This window comes from Lacerta agilis, chromosome 14, assembly GCF_009819535.1.
Source record: "Lacerta agilis isolate rLacAgi1 chromosome 14, rLacAgi1.pri, whole genome shotgun sequence".
In the NCBI taxonomy this organism is placed as follows: Eukaryota; Metazoa; Chordata; class Lepidosauria; order Squamata; family Lacertidae; genus Lacerta; species Lacerta agilis.
This window is the reverse complement of record NC_046325.1, coordinates 12,993,629-13,013,452: the sequence shown is the minus strand read 5'-3', so window position 1 is coordinate 13,013,452 and position 19,824 is coordinate 12,993,629. Positions and strand designations below refer to the sequence as shown.

General features: G+C 47.4%; 2 protein-coding genes across 2 annotated transcripts; both read left to right on the top strand.

Moving 5' to 3' along the window:
- The first annotated feature begins 485 nt into the window (after nt 1-485).
- LOC117058300 (zinc finger and SCAN domain-containing protein 2-like) lies at nt 486-7,112 on the top strand. Its single transcript, XM_033169383.1, has 4 exons — nt 486-1,729; nt 2,968-3,094; nt 4,089-4,202; nt 5,634-7,112. Exons 1-4 carry the CDS (start codon nt 581-583, stop codon nt 7,076-7,078), a joined length of 2,835 nt encoding a protein of 944 aa, XP_033025274.1. The 5' UTR covers nt 486-580; the 3' UTR covers nt 7,079-7,112.
- A 2,689-nt stretch (nt 7,113-9,801) lies between these two features.
- LOC117058304 (zinc-binding protein A33-like) lies at nt 9,802-18,750 on the top strand. Its single transcript, XM_033169387.1, has 6 exons — nt 9,802-10,486; nt 12,319-12,414; nt 12,521-12,754; nt 13,721-13,743; nt 13,863-13,987; nt 17,865-18,750. Exons 1-6 carry the CDS (start codon nt 10,133-10,135, stop codon nt 18,413-18,415), a joined length of 1,383 nt encoding a protein of 460 aa, XP_033025278.1. The 5' UTR covers nt 9,802-10,132; the 3' UTR covers nt 18,416-18,750.
- Nucleotides 18,751-19,824: the final 1,074 nt, after the last annotated feature.

Here is a 19,824-nt window from a genome sequence, read left to right as displayed (position 1 = left end):
AACAAGATTCCTGGACTTCCCTCTGCCCCTTAGGCACCTAAGATTCCTAAAAGAAAGGCTCCAGGTTTTTTAGGAAAAGTTATTTTAAACATTTTTTTCCCAACACATTATATCTCACTTCCCAAAAATCTTTTACTACCTTACATTTCCACCACATATGATAAAAGGTGCCTTCTTTTTCCTTACATTTCCAACATACATTTGACCCTGTTTTATACATTTTTGCTAACACCCCCCCCCCAAAATTTTTTATTGGGAATTTAGTTTTTGACCAGAAGTGCCAATAAATGCAATGATATTGTGTGTTTCTAGTCTCTTTCGATTTCTGAAGTGGCAGGTGACATTTCTGTTTGAGTCCTCTTGTCTTCTGTCTTAAGGGTGAAATGTTTAAGTTTCCCCCTCCCTCACATACCTATGTTTTTTTAACCACATAGCTTATACTTTTTCCACCTCTCGGCTGCCTGGCTTCAAACTCGTCGCCGTCAGGAGATGGCTGTTCATACACCAAACATAAATTGAGGCTCCAGAACGTAACGTGGGATAACCGCCACCACCCATCCTTCTGGAAGCCAGCTGAACCATGAGCACCAAGGAAGGTGGGTCATCATCTACTTGGGTTCTCCGCTTCCCTTCACCGTTAGAACCAGGGGTCCAAATCAGTGTCGAAATGGAGGAGAGCTCGCCTCCCATTGGGACCATCAAGGAGATCCTCAAGCGCAGTCGCTCCCGCAAGGACCGGATGGATCCGCATGAAGCTATTGTGAAGCCTCAGTGTTGGGAAGTCCGGCAACAGGTGATTCTCCCCACTCCAGAAGATGAGGAATCTAAGGCAGATGCACCTGAGGTGATGCTGGAGGATAAAATTGAGACTTGTGTGGTCTCTTTTGAAAACTCCTCTGACCCCAAAGAAGAGAGAGGGACCAAAACTGAAGTGATGGTCGGCCCGGATTGCGTGATTACTATCGAAGAAGAGGAGGTTGACCCTGAGAAGCAGGAGTCGCCGGAACCTGAGTTTGTGTCAGATGACGACGACATTGAGGCCTGTGTGGTGTCTTCTGAAGAAGGCTTTCAAGAGGAAGAGGAGACCCATCCTAAGATCATAAATGGAGGGAGCGTTGAGGACTTCATTGAGTCTCTCGAACACACAGGTCTCCCTAGAGTAGAAAAGGCCACTCAGACCGAACCGACACAGAGGGACAGTGCTGAGAGCTGTGAGGCCTCTATCCAGAAGGCAGCCAACTCCAAAGAGGAAGAGTTAATGGAATCTGAGGTGGCATCTAAGGAGGGTAGCCAGGGCAGTCGAGCTTCTCCAGAGAAACTAGAGGACCCTAAAGGAGGAGGAGGAGAAGAAGCACAAGAGGCTTGTAACAGCCCAGAAGCTAGAGAAAAAGGAGGCGGTGGGAAACATCCGGGGGCCATCTTGGGAGAAGGTGGCATCGCCATGGAGACTGCCCGCCAGGGTTTCCGGTGGTTTCGCTACCAGGAAGCTGAGGACCCGCGGAAAGCTTACGGGCGGCTGCGGGAACTTTGCTGCCTTTGGCTGAAGCCGGAGAGCCGCAGCAAGGAGCAGATTCTGGAGCTGCTGGTCCTGGAGCAATTCCTGGCCATTTTGCCTCAGGAAATTCAGAGCTGGGTGTGGCAGCAGCACCCAGAGACGTGTGCGCAGGCCGTGGACTTGGTGGAAAACTTCCTGACAGGCCTTTCTCTGCTTCAGAGACATGGGGAAAAGGTGAGATACCCCATATGGGGATAGCATGTCGGTTAAGCCATGAGGCGGGTTTTTTTGGGGGTTTTTTGGGGGGTTACTGGAAATTGGAGTGTGGAGCATTGGACTACCCAGTGTTTGAAGGCTGTCTGAGGTTGAGATGGCAGAGTAATTTGATATGGGTTGGAAAGTGGCATTGTGACATGAATGCCAATTATAAACACTGAGGAAATGCAGGGGGTTATACAGGGAAAGCTGGCTGACTTCTTGGGTGTGCTGAGAACTGTTTTATTTTCACGCGTGGCACATTTCCTGTTTCTATAAATTGTGTGTCATTTTCTTTCTTTTTAAAGAAAGCACTAATTAGTTAAATAACAAATGGGTATGATACTAGTGGGGACCCAGGTGGCGCTGTGGGTTAAACCACAGAGTCTAGGGCTTGCTGATCAGAAGGTTGGCAGTTCGAATCCCTGCCACGGGGTGAGCTCCTGTTGCTTGGTCCCTGCTCCTGCCCACCTAGCAGTTCGAAAGCACGTCAAAGTGCAAGTAGATAAATAGGGACCGCTCCAGCGGGAAGGTAAACGGCGTTTCTGTGCGCTGCTCTGGTTCGCCAGAAGCAGCTTAGTCATGCTGGCCACATGACCCAGAAGCTGTCTGCGGACAAACGCCGGCTCCCTCGGCCTATAGAGCGAGATGAGCGCCGCAACCCCAGAGTCGGACACGACTGGACCTGATGGTCAGGGGTCCTTTTACCTTTACTTTTATGATACTAGTGAAACAGGCATTTTTCATGCACAACAAATATAAATGCCCGATAAAATGAACGTTATCGGTGTTTTCTTTACAACTTGCGGAGGGCAGCCTAGGGTTGTGTATTCAGATTCACCTCTGCTTCCCCCTTCACACGATATTAATCACATCAGGAAAGGAATGCCTCGAGGAGGTCAGATCCGAAGTCGTTTCAGGGGAGCCATGAGTACCCAAAAACGGAAAAAGTCACGTTATTAAACTCACAAGTGATTAAACTGACAAATATATTTTGGGTTAGTGCAGGGGAGAGACAAAGTGATAATGCCTTTATTGAAAAAGGGACTTCGTTTATTTCCTATTGGAATGCAGTTTTGCAAACATAAATTGAATAATTTTGGGGGAAATTTCCTTCATATTTATACTGCTTCTCTGGTTAAATGTATATATTTATAGAAATATATTTTTCCTGCTGCGTGCATATGCTTAATTTTTTTTTTTTTGCATTGTTTCAGGCACTGGTGACCTTTGAAGAGGTGGGTGTGTATTTTTTTGAGGAAGAGTGGAGATTCCTGGATGAAACTCAGAGGCAGATCTACCGAGAGGTCATGCTGGAGAATTATGAGAATGTCCGGTCACTGGGTGAGAACTGGATGTCTGTAGAGTTGTTGGCAAAGGATCTCTGAATCAGCTTGGCTGCTCCATTGTTTACATTCATGGCGGGGAGGTGCTGCCAAACCTTAGTCCTATCAAAAATGACAGGAAGTTGTAGCCTTCGGAGGCGCTGCTAGCTCGACTTGACTGCTAAATGCAGCGGTGCTCTCCTTTGAATTACAGTTGATTTATTAACTGCATTCTAAACCACCATCTCAGAGCAATTTACAGATGGGTCATCTGTTGAATAGAAACAGGGTGATAAATCTTCCATCCTTAGCTGCTCTGCATAGATTAACATACTATACTTCATGGCTTCCTGCTCTGGAACACCATTCAAACATTCAGGATACAATCAAAAAGGAAAATGCAAATACAGAATTTTTTAAAACAACTTTTAATGATATTAAACGTGATTGGCTCGATTTGAAGGACCCCGCAGTGACATTTAGGTATCCCCAAGGTTATCACAAGTTAACGATTTCGCACTACATTTCGTTCTCATGGACTGGAATATTTACGTTAATGAATAAAGGTTTACGGGTGTAGAGGGAAAAGGGCAAGGGAGGGTTAAGTTGCATGTGTTTGTCCTGCACCAGCAACTCAGTGAAGTGAGAGTGACTCAGCAAGCATGTGAGAGCGACTCAGCAGAATCTAAAGTGTAAATACACTTGTGTTTGAAGCATAGTTGCCCTTGGCCCCTGCCTTTGGCTCTGTGTTCGAGTGCTGCAAGGAGGACTGTATATTACAACTGTATGGAACCTATCAGATGTGGAACTGCATTATACAGCCAGTAAAGGGACTGACCATACCTAGAACTGTCTGGTGTTTTTCTGTGGCACTGGCACACTCAGCTGGCATGTGGAATGGGCACTCTGCACACGCCCCAACAGATTTGTTATTGTTTCTTGTTTTTTAATATTAAAAAAATCTGTTCTTCTTTAAAATATTATTTGTTTTGTTTCTCTTCTCCACTTTGCAGGATTTCCAATTCGCAAACCAGATCTGATCTCCAAGATGGAGAGTAGCAAGAACCCGGATCCATGTTTCAAAGATCTCCAGGAGTCAAAAAAAGGAGTCCCACCAAGAGATGCTGGTGAGCAAACGGCTACCCTTGATGTTACTGGTTTTTATTCTGCATTCAGATTTGAAAGCTTTCACTTCTGTTTATTTGGACACAGCTTATTGTGTTGTCCAAACTCAGTAAACCGTGGTTAATCTTAACCATGGTTTGTTAGAAACAAGCTCAGCTTAAGCCATGCGTTATAAATCTGGTTTCTTTCAACAAAATACAGTTGTATTCAGAAGGTGGTGGACTCTCCTTCAATAGAGGCTAGAGTGGTTATCAGGGAGGTTGTAGCAGAGGCCGGATGGCCAACCTATCAGGGAGGTTGTAGCAGAGGCCGGATGGCCAACCTATCAGGGAGTTTGTAGTGGTGGCTCTCCTGCATCAGCAGGAGGTTGGGCTAGATGACATTTGAGGCTCCTCTCAACTCTTAAGATTCTATGAAGCGGCTCCTCTCAAGTCCTAAACATGGATTCTGAGAAAGATACAACTGCTTGAGAACCCGTTTGTCAGGAAGACATAGGACTTGCCTTCATAATGTGTCCCATAAGGGGTGCATATCACAACACTGCAGTACAGACTCTGGCCATCTTTTCGGCTCCCCTGACCCTGGTGGAGATGCTGGGGGAGGTTTGAGAGCTGGCTAGGAACCCACACGGCTAGTGTGCTGGCTTATGCCCTGGGCTTATGCCCCAAGGCCTCAACTTCCATTTAGGGCTAAACCTGAACAAGCATCCACCTTATAGTCATGGGAGAAATAAAGCACACCCTCTTTGAACTTAGCCTTGTACTTAGTTTATCACACATGGCTCCTCCAGTTTGGCTTTATTTTTGTTAAGTAAACCATGATACGGTGTCATGTGTCTTGTGTTGTTGCTTGTTGGGCTTTTGGTTTTAACTAGAAAAGCCTCAAAACCAGTTTAGCACTTGGAGTGGTGTCTAGCTACACTTCCTCTGCATTTTCCTGCTTCTCCAGTGCTTTTGCAGAGTTTTTCAAGCTTCAAACTTCTTCTTCTTCTTGCACAACGGTATGTGTGCCTTTTGTGCCAGCAATTAAATTCACACAATGTCTGGGTTGTTTCTAAGTAAGCAAGCTTTAATTACAAGCATATAAATAACGGACACTCTCCCGGAGACTCGGACGACATCTCCGCTCTGGTTCAGTCAAAAGTGAAAGTAAGGCTGAACAGAAACAGTGCGTCACATCAATCACATAGGCATTCACATACAGCAGATACCCCGGATGTTGTGACATCTTCCCTGTGGGAAGGGCGTACTGTTGAGCTTCTTTAACCCTGAAAGCTCCAAACCTAACATTGCTCAACTGAGGTTGTATTGACCTAATTTTAAGGAATAGGTGATTGTTATAATGTCCTGATATGTAAAACCACAGAATTCAAAGAGGGTATACTTCCCTTTTCTTATGACTGCATAATCCTTCCCCATCCTTCTCTTTCTCAGAAGACGCTGAGCTCTCGAGCAAGTCTGACTGTGAGGAGCTGATGACCTGGAAGGAAGAGAAAGCAGCGGACAGCCCACCGGCTCTGCCGAGAACCAGAAGTGGTCTCAGAAGTGCGGACAGCGCTGTCAAAAGCAGCACTCCCAGCACCAGGCCCCACTGGCATCGGACGGAGCCACGATTCACGTGCCCCGACTGCGGCAAGACGTTCCCTTGGCAATCCGCCTTGGCTCGGCACCAGCTCTCGCACTCTGCGGACAAGCCGTACCGGTGCTTGGACTGCCCCAAGAGCTTCGCCGAGCGCTCGAAGCTGGCCCAGCACCGCTGCCTCCGCACCAGGGACCCCTCCTGCGAGTGCCCTGAGTGCGGGAAGCGCTTCTGTGACCGCTACAAGCTGGCCCGCCACCAGAAGACCCACGCGGGCGCGCGGCCGTACCGCTGTGACGTGTGCGGGCGCGGTTTCTGCCTCAGCTCCAACCTGCGGCAGCACCGCCGCGTGCACACTGGCGAGCGCCCCCACAGTTGCCCCGAGTGCGGGAGGGGCTTCAGCCGACGCTCCAACCTCGTCCAGCACCTCCGGGTGCACCAGCTGCCGTGGCAGCAGCAAGGAGGGCGCGGCGGGGAACTCCACACGGGAGATGCCGAGCTCGGAGCGGGCTCGGACCTCTGTGAGGAGGAATGGAAATACGAGTGGATTGCAGACGGGCAGGGTGGCGAGGAGGCAGGCGACGTGCTCCGTGATGGAAATAGCGAAGGCAACCCACGCTTGGAGCCCCAGGAGGACAAGGAGATCCTAGAGCTCCGTGTTGGGGATTCCGAGCATGGGTGGGACACAGAGCTCCACAGCGGCAAAATTATGGAGCTCCGGCCTGGGACCCCTGGGCACCAGCAGAGCTTGGAGCTGTGTGCTGGAAACCCCGAGAGCGAGGAAATAGTAGAGCTGCGAGTAGGGGATGGTGAGGAGCACAGATGGATAGAGGAGGAGGGCGATGACGATTGTCTGCTTGTCAGCAATGGAGGGCCCCTCTGCTCTGAAAGCCGGGAGAGTCATCCCTGTCCGGATCTGCAGCCCGCCAACCAAACCTTGCTGGAAGGGAACGAGGTCCCCCAGTGCACTGACTGCGGGCGGACGTTCACCCGGAGCTCCAACCTTTCCCGCCACCAGCGGATCCATGCCGCCCACCACCAGCTCACGCACGCCTCTGGGCAGCCCCACGCCTGCCCCGACTGCCCCAAAAGCTTCAGCTACCGATCCAAGCTGCTGCGCCACCAGCGCGTGCACACGGACGAGCGCTCTTTCCAGTGCGACGAGTGTGGGAAAAGCTACAGGGACCATTCGACGCTCCGCCGGCACCAGCGCTTCCACGGCGAGCCTGAGGCCTTGAGGCTGGCTCCCATGTGGGATGCCTCTCCTTACTCGCCTGACCCCGTGGTGATGATTTTATGAGCGAGAACGCCACGCAAATCCCACCGTGGGACCCTGGGACCCTAGATTTTGATGAGCTGCATTTGCATTAGCCGGTTTAACAGTTCTGACCATGATCTTGAGGGCCGTGACTGCTGGAGAATTCCAGCTTGGAGTTATTTGGAGAAAGGGTTGGGAAAAGGGGGGTGGGGTGCACGCTGTTGTGGATGGGCAGCTGCAAGCCTGGAGATCCAAATAGCCCCCGCTTGCACATATTTGGGGTTGTAGCTTACCACTCCTAAAGATTTGTTCCAGCCTACATCCAGAAAGGGTACTTGGGATTTCAGGGGGAGCCATACGGGGGGGGGGCAGCTCCAAACCCCTTACAGTCTCTAGGTTTAGGGCACCCTGAACAGAGAAAGGCTTAGAACAACCCAAGGGACAAGCTAGCGCTTCCCACTTGCTGGAACAAAGCTACCTTCCTGGTGCCGGTCACTTTGGAACAGGTATTCAGGAGCTAGAGCGGGCACAGGCAAACCCGGCCCTCCAGATGTTTTGGGACTACAACTCCCATCATCCCTGACCGCTGGTCCTGTTAGCTAGGGATGATGGGAGTTGTAGTCTCAAAACATCTGGAGGGCCAGGTTTGCCTATGCCTGAGCTAGAGGGTTCATCTCCAGGGCCACAACAGTGGTCCCCATCCTAAGGACCGCAAGCCTGTACCGTATCGGATTGCGGGATGCTTGTGTGTGTTTAAATCTTTCAGTATTTGGTGGAGGCGAATCTCTTTCACACAGAAAGCCAGCATGCCGGGGGGCGGGGGCTGGAAGCATTGTTTTAGGACCTTTCTCCCTGGCACGTCAGGGAATTGTGTTATTTTTCTCCCTACAGGGAACTGTGTAACCCTTCCAGCAGCCTGAAGTGGTACAGCCCAGAAACAGAACTCCCAAACTTAAAAGAGTTCTAAGGGTTCAGGATCTCTATTGGAGGCTCAACCAGTCACTTCCTGGCTGTAATTTTTCACCCTCCAGCTTACCTCCAAGGCTCTCTCCTCAGTTCTCAAGCAGCACAGCCCGTGGTCCGCTGCAGTGACTTGGTTGAGAGATGGCTAATGGCAGCTGTTGGTTTGTTCCATCTTGTACAGGTTTTTTTTATCTGCTGTGAACTCTCTGCCGTGGTTTTCCATTGGGCAGGGAAGGTGGCAATACCTACCGGGAGATTCAGCATCATGGGGAGAGTTGTGGACTGCTTGATTGTACATAGGAAAATAAAATATATTTTCCTTTTTTTGGTTTCCGTAGCTTTCCTGGCTTAATCCATTGCACTATTTTTTTTAAAAAAAAAATTTTTTTGTCTGTAACACATACAAACCCCTTCCATCTGGTGCTCAAAGTGATGAAAGTGTTAGTCTGCCATTTCTGGCAACACAGAGTTCCATTCATAACCTTTAGGGCAATTGTCTGGCTTACGGGATTTGCTTTGTTTTCAAATGGTCCTGCGTGCCCCACTTCCTGGAGCCAGGTGTGAAGCAGTGGCTCATTTGGGCAAATATCTGTGAAGAATTAAGGACCAGGGTGCCTCTGAGCATGCGCTATAAGCCCAGGAATTGCTGAACCATTCGTAGAACCAAGCACACAAGTTCGTTTCTGTTTCCTCCAGAGTGTTCCTTTTTAACAACCTAGTTTGCTAATAATAATAATAATAGGGAGGCTTTTTTTGTTCTTGCTTTTTAAAAGACAATTGGGAGACAGAATCCCTTTGCCAATGTACTGCAAGTTTCCCAGAGCCGTATGAATGGTTGAGGGTCTACGTTTTATTCACCTGCTCCAGACCACATATTGGCAATTATGTTTCTCGAAGGTTTATAGAAATCAACGTTACTGGCAGTCGTAGGACCTGGAGGCTGATCTAGCAGAGATGGACTAGGGGCCGCTGCTCCTGACTCGTGACAGGCAAACCTTTATAAACAGGTGAAGTAGGCAAAACTTGCAAGTTCAAAAACGTGTTAGTTCGTTAGAAGTTAAAAAATCTCAAAAAAAGTTTTTTAAAAGCTAAAACCTTCCTTGGAAACATCCAAAATATTTAAAAACATGGGTAAGCTTTAGAGTCCAACAGAACTCTTCTTCATCAGGCTGGATTCTTGCTGCTGGCTCAGGGTGCTAGCAAACGGAATAAGCAGGAAGGTGGGTCTGGGGTCTTTTCGGTAGCCTTGAAAAGGGAATGCATCCCAAATAAGGATGTACTCTGAGGAAATTGCTGGTCTACTTTCTGCCCACCTCTCCCAGCTCCATATTTAAGGACATTTCTCTCTGCACCCTGGCAAATAAGGCTTTTTATTAAAAGTTAACGTGTTCACAGAAGTTAGGCTGGCACTGGCCCACGAAGTCCCCTCCCCGCTCCCATTATTCCGATAGCATGCAAAATTCAGAACTTCCAAAATCTTCCACTTGATCTTGGATACAGGGTGTGCCTGGTGTTTGTTGTTTAATAAACAATAAACACCATATCCTAGCAGGTGACTGATTACCAGTAACAGATGAAGCTCTATTGAAGAGTTGCACACTTTAGAAATGCACTTTCTCTCCTGAGTCCATACATAGGGCTGGCAGTGTTTGTACAGGCCCTTCTGTGCTTTTAGCAGCAGCCTTGCATGCAGAAATGTAGCAAAGGAAGCTTTTCTGGCAAAGCTGTGCAATGAATATGCCAGAATGCTGTCGGAGGCACTGCGGTAGAGCCAGGTTTTGTTTTGTTTTTAAAAGGGGAGGGGAGCCCACATTGCTTTTGTGAAAGTGTTATGTGCAGAGAGGGTGGGTTGCTAACAGCTGTGTTCCCGCACCCACACCCCTGCGAGCGATAAGCGCAAATCTTGGGCGTTTGGGAGCAAAGTCCAGCGTTGGGTTTCTGACAAGCGCAGGCAGTGGCTGGGTCTAGATCCAAGCCAGAAGCTCCACAACTTGACAGCAGAGAGTGACAGCTTGGGCCACTGGATTGCTGTCTCCTAACTCCAGCAGAGACATCTGGGCGCTTTGGGGTGGGCAGGCAGGAGGGCTGGGACCCAAGTTTCTTGGAAGTTCCTAGGAGTGACCTGCCTTCGCCATGGCTTCCTCCACACACTTTGAGGACCTCGTTACGGATTTCTCCTGTCCCATCTGCCTGGAGTGGTTCTGGGAGCCGGTTGCCCTCCCTTGCGGCCACCTCTACTGCCAAGCCTGCATCGAGGCAGCGTGGGGAGCCCCTGGCATTAAGCTCATGTGTCCTCAGTGCCGGGAGCAGTTCCCAGAGAGGAGGTACACGCCGTGCAAGCTCCTGGGGACCTTGATTCACCGAATCGGCGGGATGAGAACTGGGGAGGCCGAGGAGGGCCGACGCACGGAGCCCAGATGCAGGGAATCTGCGCTGCGCCAGAATGGCACACTGACCTCTGTCCAGGAGACTACAAAGCTGTACAAGGTGTGTGTGTGTGGGGGGGAGAAGAGTCCAGGCAGAGCCCCCTGTGTCCTGTTCCCAGATTGCTAGTAATAGTGATGAATGGGGTGCGTGCGAGCACAATGGGTGGGAACTGGGAGTCCAGAGAAAGGCTGACAGCTTTTCTATGTCTGGCTGGCTGAATTAGCATTATTAAGGGATCTCAAAGTGACTTACGCAAGCTCTCTGGGTGACCTTGGGTCAGTCATGGGCTCTCAGCCTAACCTATCTCACAGGGCGGGGAGAACCATGTATGTAACCTTGAGCTCCTTGGAGGAAAAGGGATGCAAATGTTGTTGTTGTTATTATTATTATTATTAGCAAATAATGAAGACATTCTAAAGGTTTCCCATGTATTTAACAGTACCCCAGCAGCTGGTTTTTTTTAACCATTCCCTTCCCTCGATTGGAGAAATGTTCGAGTGTTTTGTGGCAACGGTTGAGTTTCCTTTGGATAAGACAGCACTGGAAACCTCTATTGCCTCGCTCACCCCCAATTTGCACCTGTATTGGAATTATTTTTAAGTGCTTGATCGCTTGCGCGTTTACCATATAAATTTAGCAAATAAATAAGACAGAAAAAGAGACAAGCAACACCTGTCCCGATTGGCAGCAAACTGGGAAGAACCAGACAAATACAGGTAATATCATCATTCCATGCAAGGAATCTAGTTACAGGTTGACTTCTCTATTGCCTTTGTAAGAGATGTTCGCTTGCAAACATACAAGCAGAGCAGGGCGGAATCAAGCCCCACATCAGGTTAGTAGGCAATCCACTTCCTAATTCTGCATCCTTAAAAGGGTGACTTTTTTATTCAGCCAGTGAATAGTTCTTCCTGTCTCTCTGCCTAAATTAAAATGGCAAAATACCCTCCCAGTTGTCTCTATTGCTCCCCAAAATGACGTTCCAAAAGCAGGAGACATCAAGGGACAAGCAGCCCTTTTGTAAAGACCTTAATTGCTCATTGGAGTTTATATCACACGGAACCATTGGAATAGGTCCATGCGATTGGAGACAGTCAAATTCATAGCAAGCAGGTGCCATTTTTCCTGGTATGGACAATTTCTGAATGGTCAGGTTACTGTTAAATGTGCATTTACTTGGGGGGGTGTGTGTGGGTGTGTGAGAGAGAGAGGGAGAGAGAGGCAGGGAGAGGGGGAAAAGGCAATTCCTTGTGGGGATAGCCAGCAGATGGGACGACCAGTAATCCCGGAGTTCCTGCTCCCACTGGCCATGAAAGGGTCCGCTGGCTATGATCTGAAGGTAGTTGTCGTGAGTTCTGGAGGTTTCTGGAGGTTTCCGAAGGTTCCGGATAGGAAAGATAGGCTAAGCTAAGTAGTGGCCAAAACTTAGATGGCCAAATAAACGTTTTTGAAATAAAAGAAATAAATACTAAGAGACTGCAGTCAATGGTGAAGAAGCTCTCAACTGCTCTGTGCGGCTTGGTTTCTCTTTCGGTTTCTCTCTGGCTTGTCTCACGCGTTCTCCACACAAGCTACAGAGAGCAGGGGCTATTTATTAGGAAGTTAAACATCGTCACAACATTAACAAGAACCAATCACAACGTCATCTCTAAGCTAGTTTCTGGGCGGGAAACTTTCAACTGACCGTTACATTGGCTAAATTGGCGCGCTTTGCCCTCATCGCGGAGGGATCCATGCAGCAAACCTCTGCTGGTTCCTTTGCCTTCCTCGCGATGCGCGGAAGGTTACCTTAAATAAAACATAAAGCAAACAGGTGCAGGGGCACCTTAAAACGTATTCCCACATTTCCTCTCCCCGGCTATTTTTAACTTCCACTCACCATCTTGGAACAGGAGGAGCTGTCTTTGGCTATTTCGCGGATGGAATCTAACCTGACCAAACTTCTCCTGTTTACGAGGGAGGAAGAAGAGAAGCTCCAGAACCATCAGGTGAAGAAGACTGCGGTGGTGAGGAGAAACTTAATGAGGGCAATAAGCTTATATATCTCGGAGGGAAATATGCGTAGATCTCTCTCTCTCTCTCTCTGGTTGCTAGGCAGTTTTGCTGAGTCTGGATGACCACATCTCCACCGAATACAAGCATCTCCATCGCTTCCTCTACGCTCACGAGAAAGCATGCAAGGCAAGGCTGGAGGAGGAAGGGGCACACGTTCTTCGGGAGATGGAGGAGAGACTGAGAGCGCTGAAGGAGTCTTGCCAGCTGGGCCAGGAGCTGCTGTTGGAAGCCGAGGGCCACCTGCAGCTACAAGACTCGGCAAGCTTCTTAGCTGTAAGGAAAAAACGGGCTTCCATGGAGATTCTACGGCTGGAATTGTTATAAGAAAAACTGCTCTCTTTCCCTTATGGGGTATTCCGGAGCCCGTATAGATTCCTTAAGTGGGTTCCCTATGGGTAGGAGAAAACACAGGCCAACCAGAGTATATTGAGAAGCAAAGCGGCTAGTAAGCCTGATCTTTATTAAACTATTGCAACAGGGTCCTCACTCACCACACGCAGGAGGGAGGAGAACCCTGAACAACGGTGCGCAAGCCCTTATATAGACTTTTGAAATTGCCCGCCCTGTAGCCCAAGACCACCCCCCAAAACATCATACATGCATCACAGAAGGAGGCGGTCTACAGCAGAAATCCTGCCTGCCAGGATACCTGATAATGGTCACTGATTGCATTATCTGGGCAGTCTGGCCATTCTTTTGTGATGGTTAATGCTTTAGAGTTACTGAATCCAAGTCAAAGGCTCACCCTATTCATACACAAATACGCCCTTAAGACAGGATTTGCAAGCAAAAAGACAATGGGAAGTCTTTCCCCATTTGCCTTCCTTCCAGCAGAGGAATATTTGAGGTCATTGGGAGAGTCAGTACGGGAGAGCAATCCTGAAGCCGTTTTATTTCAGACACGTGGTTCGTATATTTAGATATGTGTGCATTTATAAATACTTTATATTTGGGACCTTAAAATTCTTATAACACCACCCTCCATCGAAAGATCTCAGGGCAGTTCACAGAATAACTGTGCTGGTGCTTGGGGTGATGTTTGGCCTCACTGATGACCTTGCGGGTGATACTATGATTGTGAGATGAGGAAGGGCGTTTAAGCAGGCAGTTTGTTGCTACTTGCATAAAATAGCAAAACCAGGAACTCCCGGCTCTAGTAGATCGAAGTTATTAAAATTTCAAATCTCCTTGGTATTTTTCTAAACATATGTTTCCCCTTTGTCCCCCTCCCATGCACAGGGAATACATTCTCTCCTGAACAGGTGAGTGAACCAAAAAGAAAAGAGTAATTTCTTATTCATAAAGAAACACCCCTATTTTTATTTTAGTTATTAACATATACTTGCATGTGTGTGATTGTTTTCCCTCCCACCTGGCTAAGGGTGAAGCAACAACAAGCCACACCAACGTTTCCTCTCATGCCTGCCATGCTGCAGACCCTTGGGCAGTTCAAGGGGCCTCTACAGTGTGCCGCTTGGAAGGAAATGAAATCTGCACTCGGCATAGGTAAAGGTGATGTTTGGGAGAAACACAAAAAACGTCCTTGTTGTCTTTTCTGAGTGCACCGCATGAACAAATCTTGTCTCAGGCGGATTGTATTCCTTCTCCACTGGGACTTCTTCTTCTTCTTCTTCTTCTTCTTCTTCTTCTTCTTCTTCTTCTTCTTCTTCTTCTTCTTCTCATCCTCCTCCTCCTCCTCCTCCTCCTCCTCCTCCTCCTATCACTCATAGCCAAGTAAGATTGTCTTCCATGAACACAGTCTTAAAAGTAAGTGACTGTGGAGGCCAATTCTGGATCCACACGTCCTTCCACAATAGGGACATAGGCTTCCGGGCTGGAGTTGACCATGGTGAGGGTTTTGCCAAGCATGCCTTCCTCTTAGCATGTTTCTCCCTTTCATCCTGAGTTTGAGCGTCTTCAGAGCCCATGACATCTTTGGTAAAGGCTGTTCTCTAATTGGAGCACTCGCAGGCCAGTGTTTCCCAGTTGTCGGTGTTTATACTACTTTTTTTTTTTTTAGATTTGCCTTGAGAGTATTTTAACCTCTTTTGTTGACCACCAGAATTACACTTTCCATTTTTAAGTTCGGAATAGAGTAGTTGCTTTGGAAGATGATCATCAGGCATCTGCACAACATGACCAGTCCAACGAAGCTGATGTTGAAGAATCATTGCTTCGACACTGGTATCTTTGCTTCTTCCAGTACACTGACATTAGTTTGACTAGAGTAGGGCAGACTGTCCCAGCAGTGGATTGCTAGCCAGTTCCTAGTGCGGGACACCTGGCTGCTGCTGGTTCCTGACATTAGTGAAAACAGGAAGCTCCTTTTTACCATGGGTCATAGAATCATAGAGTTGGAAGAGACCACAAGGGCCATCCAGTCCAACCGCCTGCCAAGCAGGAAACACCATCAAAGCATTCCTGACAGATGGCTGTCAAGCCTCCGCTTAAAGACCTCCAAAGAAGGAGACTCCACCACACTCCTTGGCAGCAAATTCCACTGTCAAACAGCTCTTACTGTCAGGAAGTTCTTCCTAATGTTTAGGTGGAATCTTCTTTCTTGTAGTTTGAATCCATTGCCCTGTGTCCGCTTCTCTGGAGCAGCAGAAAACAACCTTTCTCCCTCCTTTTATATATTTGACATCCTTTTATATATTTGAACATGGCTATCATATCACCCCTTAACCTTCTCTTCTCCAGGCTAAACATACCCAGCTCCCTAAGCCGTTCCAATCTAGCTCAGTATTTTACAATGTCTATGCCAGGGGAGGGGAACCTGTGGCCCACCTGATGTTGCCAAACTACAGCTTTCACCATCCCTGAGCACTGGTTCATGCTCACTGGGGCTGGGGAGTCGTAGTTCAGCAACATCTGGAAGGAGCTCCAGGTTTCTCACCCCAGGTCTACACTGACGGGCAGCGTCTTTCCAGGGGTTCAGGCAGGGATTTTTCTTTCCCTTTGTATTTGGGAATGCCAGGAACTGAATGTGGTATTTATTTATTTTTTTGCACACCAAACCTCTGCCCCACCGCTGACAGCTTCCCAAAGGATTCTTGCAAAGGTGCTGGACTAGGTGGACTTTTTGATTTTGCAAGGCATTCGTCTTGTGTCCTAAGCAAGAGATTGACACAGATTAGTTCTGCTTAACAGTTAAGAGATCTTGAGTACCGGTACCTATGTATTTACTGTTCAACCCACCTGTATCTGTGGGCTCGCTCAGCTTAGCTGGGGATTCTGTGGGTCATGCAGAAGGTGAGAGGGAATGACTAAGAGTGCTCCACAGTGAGTCAGGGAGCAGCAGAAGGACACCCGGGTGTTGATGCTGAGAAAACAGATAATGAAGGAATCTGCATTCAACAGGATCTTCATGATTAGGTGATGACCTGACCTAGGAAGAGCTATGTATACCAAGCCAATTAAAAGATCAGGCCAGAAGCTAATAAAGATCAGGGAATGACCCAACAGAATGGCAGAGGAAAAAGATGAGTCAAGTACAGATCATGAGTAATGGATTTATGATTTATGTTAAGGCCAGAGGCAGGACACCCACCTGTCACCGTCCCCTGTCTGGGTCCATCTAGCAGATTCGGAATGAAATGTCTCAATGACAGATGTTTTAAATGGTACTTACCTTTGACCCCAAGTGCTCGGAAAAATCTGACAAAATCTTCAGTTACTTGAAAACTAGGAAGTTAAATAAAAAAAATTAACACCAGGGAGTTAATGAGTGCGTTTTGCAAAATTACACAGAACATGACCTTTTTAATCTTACTTAAAAAAATCTAAACTAAAATAAGCTTTATTGGATTTGCTGAGAAAACCTTTTCAGTGCTTCCTTCTCAAATTCCTCCTCTTTTGCCAGTGATTATTTCTACTTTTAGCTAAGTGTTTTTGTGTATTTACTTGATTGAGGGGGGCAGGCCCCCCTTGTTATGCTCACGGGGAATGCATGTTGAGCTCTTAACTCATGGAATCTAGTGATTTTGGGTGTGTGCCGTTTGTATTAGTGCTGGCTCACAAAACATCTAGCATTTAGAGCGAGGATGGGGAACCACCATGTGTTGCCTGACTATTAATTGTTATCTCAGACTAATAAGTTTATACCTTCCTTGTACATTAAGCTATAGTTCCCAGAGGACCCTCGTGGTCCCTGGATAAGTCTTACTTCAGAGTAGATCTACCTAACACTGACCACTGTTCATGTTGGCTGAGGGAGTCAACAGCACTTAGGAGGTTATAACTGTGATTCAGATGGTAGGAATGTGGAATCATTCCAAATACTGTACCCAAAAGACTGTTTCCATCCTTACAGATCATAGGGGGGGGCTAAGATTGGTGGAAGGGACCCTCTGGGTTGTCCCACCGCCCTCAGAAACTCAGTGGCGGTGGCCTAGGAGCTGGCATTCTCCGGGGCAGCTCCTAAATTGTGGAAATCCCTCCCCACAGAGAGTTCCGGCTGGCACTTTCATTACACAACTTTTAGAGAATGCCGAACCTGCGCCCCGTATATTATTAGAACCCACCCTATTCCTGTGTTTTTAAGTTGTTTCAAACTTTTTATTCATTGTATTTTAATTGTTGTAACTTACCCTGAGACCTTAGAGTGGAAAGTGGGTAATAATTATAGGAAGAAGAAGAAGAAGAAGAAGAAGAAGAAGAAGAAGAAGAAGAAGAAGAAGAAGAAGAAGAAGAAGAAGAAGAAGAAGAAGAAGTAGTTGTGAGTTTGTATAAGTCTTCAATCGTAGAACGCAGCCACATTTTTATTTTCCCAATTCATCAGTATCAGTCTTGCCATGGACAAATTCAACGATATTTGGAATTCATTCTTACAAATACTGTAGTAAGTTAAGATCTGGTGAAGTACAATAACAACCTTGTAAAGCACAGTCATACCTTGGATCTCTAACACCCTGGAACTTGTTTTGGCTCCTGAACGCTGCAAACCTGGAAGTGATGGTTCCAGTTTGCAAATGTTCTTTTGGAACCCGAACGTGCAATGGGGCTTCCGCGGCTTCTGATTGGCTGCAGGTGGTTCCTGCAGCCAATCAGAAGCCGTGATTTGGTTTTCGAACGTTTTGGAAGTCAAATGGACTTCCGGAACAGATTCCGTGTGACTTCCAAGGTACGACTGTATACAGTTTTGGGTTCCCCCCCTCCCTCTTTTATATTCCTTTCTACACAGGTTCTATTTCTCTTTTTCTTTCTTTTTCTCTTTTATTTACATCTCATCATGCACATATAATTATGTACTTTTTGAACTTTCAATAAAGATGTTTATAAAATATAATAATAATCATCATCAGGCTATTATGAAATGAAAGGACAACTTGATTTTTAAATTTGCTCTCTTCCTTCTCACCCCACCCCACCCCCCATTTTGCAGACTTCCCCCGGATAACCCTGGATCCTGAAACAGCACATCCGTGTCTTGTCCTATCAGATGACTACACTTGTGTCCGGGACGGTCAGCTGCGCCGGGAAGTCCTGGACACTCCCATGCGGTTCAACTACTGTGTAGCCGTGTTGGGTTGCCAGAGCTTCTCCTCAGGGAAGCACTATTGGGAAGTGGAAGTTGGCAACAAGCTCTCCTGGACCTTAGGCCTGGTTAGCATTTCTATCAACCGCAAAGGGAAAATTGCCGCCTCCCCTGGTAGTGGATACTGGGTAATCCGGCTGCGAAATGGTGTGGAGCTAATGGCCAAGGACGACCCGCCTGAAAGGCTGTCCCCCACATCCTTCCCCAAGAGAGTTGGGGTTTATCTGGACTACAATGGGGGCCTGGTGTCTTTCTGTGATGCTTCTACCATGGCCCACCTTTACACTTTTGCGAGTTCTAGGTTCAAAGGGAGGTTGTTCCCCTATTTTTGCCCTGGGCTGTACAATTCAGGGAAAAATGCAACCCCCTTAAAAATATGCCACCTTCCACTATGGTAGAAGAAAAAGAACATCTCCTGTTCTGTTTTTCTTTTCTCAACTCACACCTGCTTCTGCAATGACGATGCCCTGGACATATCATAAGCAGAAGGTTCTTTAAACTCCCATCGTACAAATAATATTTTTGTATTTGTTTTAAAGGGAAAAGTCCTCCCAAGGCAATTAAAATGCACACAGTGCAACAACAATAAAATAATTAAAAGCCAAAACACCAAAATAAACCCCAAAACACCCAGCCCACAACATGCCATAGTTATAACAAGACCATAAGCAACACAAGAAAAAGCAGACAAGAGCAGGTGGATCTACAAGGCATTCCTAGAGAATCTCCTTCAGTGAAACAGTTGTTGTTGTTGTTCAGTCGTTCAGTCGTGTCCGACTCTTCGGGACCCCATGGACCAGGGAGCATGCCAGGCACGCCTATCTTTCACTGCCTCCCGCAGTTTGGCCAAACTCATGCTAGTCGCTTCAAGAACACCGTCCAACCATCTCATCCTCTGTCGTCCCCTTCTCCTTGTGCCCTCCATCTTTCCCAACATCAGGGTCTTTTCTAGGGAGTCTTCTCTTCTCATGAGGTGGCCAAAGTACTTGAGCCTCAACAGTGAAACAGTAGTGTTTCTTATTTATTCATCTGCAGAAAAGGGTAAGCCCCGGGAGAGATTGCTGCTATGTTTAAAGAGCTACACGGAAAAACCAATATACTGTAGTTACAGGTAGGTAGCCGTGTTGGTCTGCCGTAGTCAAAACAAAATTTTAAAAATCCTTACGGTAGCACCTTAGAGATCTGAAGAAGGTGCATGCACATGAAAGCTCACACCAAGAACAAACTTAGTTGGTCTCGATAAGGTGCTACTGGAAGGATTTTTTTTTAAAAAAATTGTTCCATATACTGTAGGTAAAGAGTGCACTAGAACTGAGGTTCATCCCCCAACTATCAATGCAGTTGGTAGTGGGGACTGTCACAAAGTCCATTTGAAAGAGGCACAAGTATAAAGTTTGGAGTGGGATCCCGGAAGAGAAGGAGTCTTTCCCCCAAACTGTGCCTGCCCCCTCTAAGGAGCAACATGATTTTAAAAAGGTAGGCTACTTCTCAGACTTCATGTACTTGGGATTTGAATCCTCCTCCCCAACCCACCTCTTAGCAAGGAAGCGCATAGAAGCCTCAGCAAAAGCAGTATAGATGCATGGCATATGCTCTCTGTGTAGGGATGTGTGGGTTGAGGCAATAGCCCAACACACCGCCATTAGGAAAGGACCAGGAGAGGCAAGCTTGACTCTGGGTGTCGGTCGTCCCAGGCAATTTGCCTTCCAGTGGACTCTTCTAGGAAACTTACCCAGTTGCTGGGGTTCTTGGGCCCCAGCAGCTGCTGAGGGACTCCATGAACTAGTCCTGGCCTTAGACTTTAAGC